A 6262-nucleotide genomic window follows, 5' to 3' on the forward strand; every position below is an offset into this window, starting at 1 on the left:
CGGCCCGGCCCGCGGGACATGGATCTGCGCGCACCGAACCGGGAGCCTCCGGAGAGCCCTAAACTGCCCACCCGGTTAGCGCTCGGACGGGGGAGGGGGCGGGGAATCTTGAGGGGTGGAAGTCCCAGTCGTGCCGGTCCCAGGCCTCTCCATCGTCCCCGGGTAGGGAGGTAGGATGGATGGGCAGGAATTCCAGCTCCTGACTCCATGTGCCTCGGACCTGATGGGTGACCTTGAGTCGGGAGCATCTCCTCGCTGCCTCTCCTTCCTCATCTGCACACTGGGGATTGGCTTGGTGGGAGGTCTCTCGAAGGTCTCGGATTCTAGCTCCTTTAGGGTGGGACGCTGAGGTCCGAATTTTTGAGACTTTAAGGCATTTGATACCTCAACTCCATTTGCCTTGACCCCGGCCTGGACCCTCTTCTGCCTCAGTTTCTCGGGACCCTGTCCACTATCCCTTCCCTGTTCTGAGTTTCTGGGTCTTGGCAGGTGCCGGGCTCACACCCCTTTCCAGCCCAAGCCCTGGAGACAGCAGCCTCCCGACTGCTGACAGCCAGTGACAGTATGAAGGCTCGGGTAAGTGGTTTGGAAGGGCTCCTGGGGACTTGAGGTACCTTGCCACAGAGTAGCCTCAGCAGCTTTCCCATGCCAAGAATGATGGTCACTTTTGGAGAAGGTGCTCAGGATTGGACCAGGGTCTTGGGCACACCAAGGACTTAGCCTCCACCACTAAGCCACACCCCAGACCCTGGTGGTGACTCTGACCACACTGTTCCTGAGCAGAGGAGAAGGGTGACTGGCCTCAGAGCCCAGCTCTGCTCTTGGAGACGGTGTGATCCAGGCAAATGATATCCCCTTTTTGGTTTCAGTATCTTGCTCTCCTCGCCCATAAAATGGAGGTAATAGTACTACATGGTCACCCACATGGGGTCCACCCACGAGTGAGCTAGTGTGGGAAAGTTCAGGTCTGCTGCTCTCTCTTTAATGGGGGTACCTGGTTGTGGGGAGAGACCTGAGTGATGGGGATGTTAAGCTCAGCTGCCAAACTGAGTGAGTCAAGGTCTCTGGGTCTTTGGTCCCTTGTGAACAGGGGACCAGGTGTTCGGCAGAGCCTGAACCCTCACAGACTAAATCCTATCCCCTGAACAGCTGGCCGCAGAGGAGATTTATTTTTAGAAACTGATGTGACTTTGGGCAGAAAAGAAAGGGTAGACCTCTGGCAGGATGTGCCTGGGGGCTGACAGGGGCTGCTTTCCCACTCTGCTTTCCAGAGAGAACCAGCAGCTGCTTTGTGAGGGGTGGCATAGGGCCTGGAAAATGAGAGCCCGAGAGACACATGTTGACCAGGATGGGCCAGCACACAATGGCAGTTGGAGGATCCTGTCCCCCACCAGGCAGCAGCTCCTGGAAGGCTTCAAGGGGGCTTTCACTGAGTGGGCCAACAGGGCTGGCCCCAGACCAGGCTAGATTAGAGGGCTGGAAGGACTTCCTGGTTCAAATAGCCTCTGGCACTTGGTTTCTAGGGGTGGAGTGTCCGGGCAGCAGCTCTCCAAGTACTGAAAGCATTTCTTGAGTAGTGTTCCTCTGAAGTTCCCCTCTGCCACCTGGACTACGGATCCCCAGCCTGATCATCAGCTAGGGGGTTGCCCCCTGAGTCGGATGGGGGTGGGGATGGCATGGAGCCATGAAGGCCACCCTGGGCCAGAGGGATGGAGACTCATACCCAAGGCTGCACAGTGCACCCAAGCATCAGGTTGAAACGTGAAGTGTCCCCCACCTGCACCCTGCTGCCTCTTTGCCGTGTGGCCTTGAACTTGAATTCTATCTTCAACCCAAATTGGTTTCCTTACCTAAGAATAGGATGCTAAAGTTATTTCCATGGCTTCATGTGCCCAGAACCTGGCACCTCTGAGGAAGGCCTGGTTTATAGAGACTGGGAATTCTCGGGGCTGTTGAAGTGGGGTCTAGATCTGGGAGGCCCAAGTACCGCCCCCATTCCCCATGACCACTGTCTCCCCAGGATCGCCTTCTGCTCATCATCCTATGCTCCTTGGCCTTCTCTGCTGTCTACGTCCTCTTGTGCTGCTGGGCCTGCCTGCCCCTCTGCCTGACGACCTGCCTGGAGGACCGCCCCCCACCTCTGAGCTCCAGGCCCACGGTGCCAGGGCCCCTGCACTTCAGTGGCTATAGCCGCGTGCCAGATGGGAAGGTGAGTCAGGCAGGCAACGTGGTGGGGCAGGTCTGGCGGAAGCTGCCAGGGTGCCCCCAACTCTGGGAACAGGGAGAGCCAGGCTTGTGCTAGGCCAGCCTGGACCCCGAGCTTGGCTCCTCTGCTCACCAACCGTGTGCTCTTGGCTAGCCACTTCACCCTCTGAGCCCCAAGTTCCAAGAGGAAATGGGCTTTAGTAAGCACATATTGCCCGGCTGCTCCCAGCTGGATGCTGGGATGAAAAGTCACATCCGATAGGGTGGCTGCCACTGGTGCTGCAGTCTGGTAGGGGAGCCGGACACGGGCCTTGCATGCTATGGTACGTGCAGTCTGCACACCTTCAATATATCTGCACACTCGCCACTCAACAAGCATGTACTTGGCCCGAGCAGTGTGTCTAGCCTGATGCCAATGGTGGCTGAGGATAGAGATGACACAGGTAAAGATATGTCCAACCCCAGGGCTTCCTCTCTGGGGGGATAGGGACACTGGGCTCAGGGGTGACAAGGCAATGTGGCCCCTGCCTGTGGTGCCCACCTCCCCACGCTTGCTCTGTTTGGCAAGATTCAGGGCATTTCACACGCCTTGCCCTGATTTCAGAGGCCCCATGCGGTAGGTTTCTCATCTTGCCTAAAGGTATCCTGTGCTGATTTGTGGTACAGAAGGCCCCGGTTCTGTGGCTGGTGGCTCTTGGTGTGTTGGGGGAGGGTATGCTCAGGAACCCTGGCTTGGAGCTGTGTTTCAGGTCCCCATCCCTCTGAGTCTCAGTAGCACCCTCACCTGTAAAAGATGATGGTGACACTTCCTACCTTTGTGGGGATGCTGTGAGATCCAGCAGGATGATGCCCAGTGGACAGAACAGGTCCAGGTAAATATCTGAGGAGGGCCGAGGGCGTGGCTCCATAGGAGAGCACCGCCTGGGATATGCAGGATCCCGGGATACAGCCTGCTGCTGCAAAAAAGGAAAGGAAAAGAAAAGGCATTTTAAAAAAATATTTGAGCTGGGCATAGTGGCACACGCCCATAATCCCAGTGTTTCGGGAGGCTGAGGCAGGAGGATCAAGAGTTCAAACCTAGCCTCAGCAACTTAGCAAGGCCCTAATCCCTAAGCAACTCAGTGAGACCCTGTCTCTAAATAAAAGAGGGCTGGGCATGTGGCTCAGTGGTTAAGCACCCCTGATTCAATCCCAAGTATTTTTTGTTGTTGAAGAAACAAGGTAACTGGTAGGTACAAGGTCTTGGGTTCCCCAGGAGTAGCCAGGTGAGATAAATGCTGGGGTAGGCTGGGTAGATGCTGTCCCATTTACCATCTTGGCGGCCAAAGTCATTTCAGACATTTACACCCTCACGGGGACTTGACCCAGGGAAGCCAGATTCTCTCTTTCATTTCCTCTTTGTGTTTGGGGTGGGGTTGGGGGTTGCTGCTAGGGATTGAACCCAGGGGTGCCTTACCATTGAGCCACGTCCCCAGCCCTTTTTATTTTTTATTCAGAGAGAGGGTCTCACTAAGTTGCTTAGGGTCTCCTGCTTTAGCCTCCCGAGCTGTTGGGATTATAGGCATGGGCCACCACACCTGGCTTACTTTTTATTTTGAGACAGTGTCTCCCAAATCACTTTAGGCCTCGATAAGTTTCCCAGGCTGGACGGGAATTTATGATCCTCGTGCCTCAGCCTCCTGAGTTGCTGGGATTACAGGCATGCACCAATGCATCCAGCTCTCTGTTTTTCTTAAGAGAAATGGGAAGTCCAGATTTTGAATGTCAAAAGGGCTGTTTGGGGGGTGGGGGTGGCAGGTTACCAGGGATTGAACTCAGGGGCACTCCACCACTGAGCCACATGCCCAGCCCTATTTTGTATTTTATTTAAAGACAGGGTCTCACTGAGCTGCTTAGTGCCTTGGTTTTGCTGAGGATGGCTTTGAACAATCCTCCTGTCTCAGCCTCCCAGGCTGCTGGGATGACAGGTGTGCGCCACTGCGCCCAGGAAAAGGGCATTTTTTAATATGTTAGAAGTTTAAAAAATTTTAAAGACCCTTTGAGAAAGAATGCCCGACAGTCAGGACAAGCCCACACTGAGGGAAGAGTAAGAAAACCATGTGTCACAGAAAATGGGCCTACAGGTCTTCAAATCAATACCTGGTCAAATATAAAATTTCCCCAAGCAGGATTCAACAGTGTGTCTTTTATTGACTGGAATTAATGTTCCCAAGTCCTTTATATGGCTCTTTAAACCCAGGTCCCCCCAGAAAGGCATGGAGGAACTGGGTTCACAGACCCTTTTCTGGGAGACCTGTCCCTTGACCCCCATGAATATCTCCGGGCTTGTGGCTGAGCTGTGACTTGGGTCTAGTGCAAATCACTAAAAAAAAATTCTTTATCAACTTTATTGAGATATGTAATCTCATACAACAAAATTAACCAGTTTTAAAGTGTAAAATTCAATAAGTTTTGACAAATGTATAAAGGAATGTAGTAACAACCATAGTGACATAGAAATTTTCTGTCATCCCCCCAGCTTCCCCAGCACCTCCTTTTTTTGAGGTGCTGGGGATTGAACCAAGGGTGTACTACCACTGAACTACATCCCCAGTCCTTTATTTTTTTTTTATTTTGAGACAGGGTCTTGCTAAATTGCTAAGGGCCTCTCTAAATTGCAGAGGCAGGCCTTGAACTTGCAATCCTCCTGGCTCAGCCTCCCTAGTCACTCTCACAATATTTATTTTTTAATTGTATCTTTATTTTATTTTTATGTGGTGCTGAGGTGAACCCAGTGCCTCATGTGTGCCAGGTAAGTGCACTACCACTAAGCCACAACCTCAGCCCCTCACAAGCCCTTTTGTAGCCCTCTCTGGGCTGCTTTTCATAAGTTTTTTCTTGCACACCTGGCAGGTCTTTTACCACTGAGCTACACCCCCACCTTGATTTCCAGAAATTTGACAGAGTTTGGGGGCAGGGATTTACACATTACAAAATATTTTCACCCTGTGGCATCCGTTCCCACTCCGGGCAGCTGTCCTTACTTCTTCCTTCATCCGCATTTCCAGCTTGTTTCCTCCAGGCATTTTCCAGTCCTGTTCACAAGAGGGTCAATTAGGTGTTTTCATCCCCATTTTAGAGATGAGGAAATTGAGGCCAGAGGCTTGCCTGAGGCCCCACAGCCAGGAAGAGGTGGAACCAGGATTCCCAGAGCTAGTGGGCATTGAAGACTTCTTTTACTTATAAACTGGATACCCTGTGGGTCGACTCAGGCAGGGGAGGAGGACCCAAGAGTGATTCTGAAGAACTGAGGTTCATGTTTACTTAATACTTTATGACATCCAGTCTGGCCAGAGACTGTTCTATTGCTGTATAAATATTTGCTCCTGTAATCCTAATAAGGCACTTCTGATGTATGGACTTTAGGACATTAAGAAGAGCAACAGAGACAGATATGGCTGATCCTGGACTCTGAATGTGGAATCTTAGCTCAGTCACTTGCTGTCAGTGTGACCCTGGGAAAGTCACTTCATTTGCCCAGCCTGCCAGAGGGGTTTAGATCAGTCCTTGGGCTGGGGGAGTAGCAGGTGCAGGAAGCCCTGTGTCTGAACCTCCCTCCTTTTCTCTACCTCCACCTGCAGCCACTCATCCATGAGCCTTGCCGCAGCTGTGCGGTGGTGTCCAGCTCCGGCCAGATGCTCGGCTCGGGCTTGGGTGCCCAGATCGACGGGGCCGAGTGTGTACTGCGCATGAACCAGGCGCCCACCACGGGCTTTGAAGTGGACGTGGGCCGGCGCAGCACCCTGCGCGTGATCTCGCACACGAGCGTGCCGCTGCTGTTGCGCAACTACTCGCACTATTTCCAGCAGGCCCGTGACACTCTGTATGTGGTTTGGGGCCAAGGCAAGCACATGGACCGGGCCCTGGGGGGCCGCACCTACCGCACACTGCTGCAGCTCACCAGGATGTACCCGGGCCTGCAGATATACACCTTCACCGAGCGCATGATGGCGTACTGCGACCAGATCTTTCAAGATGAGACTGGAAAGAACCGGTGAGCGGTGAGCCTGGGCCGGTG

The 6262-nt window shown here is 53.2% G+C and overlaps 1 protein-coding gene across 1 annotated transcript in view; it reads left to right on the forward strand.

The window, feature by feature from the left end:
- Window positions 1-6262, forward strand: part of St6galnac4 (ST6 N-acetylgalactosaminide alpha-2,6-sialyltransferase 4) — an 11165-nt gene continuing 4903 nt past the window's right edge. The window contains exons 1-4 of the mRNA XM_015497541.2: window positions 1-74; window positions 490-576; window positions 2021-2209; window positions 5826-6238. Coding sequence (XP_015353027.1) covers window positions 565-576; window positions 2021-2209; window positions 5826-6238 — 614 coding nt within the window. The 5' untranslated portion in view covers window positions 1-74; window positions 490-564. The remainder of the gene's footprint in view (window positions 75-489; window positions 577-2020; window positions 2210-5825; window positions 6239-6262) is intronic.

The sequence above is a fragment of the Marmota marmota genome, unplaced genomic scaffold (assembly GCF_001458135.2).
Source record: "Marmota marmota marmota unplaced genomic scaffold, marMar, whole genome shotgun sequence".
Taxonomy (NCBI): Eukaryota; Metazoa; Chordata; class Mammalia; order Rodentia; family Sciuridae; genus Marmota; species Marmota marmota.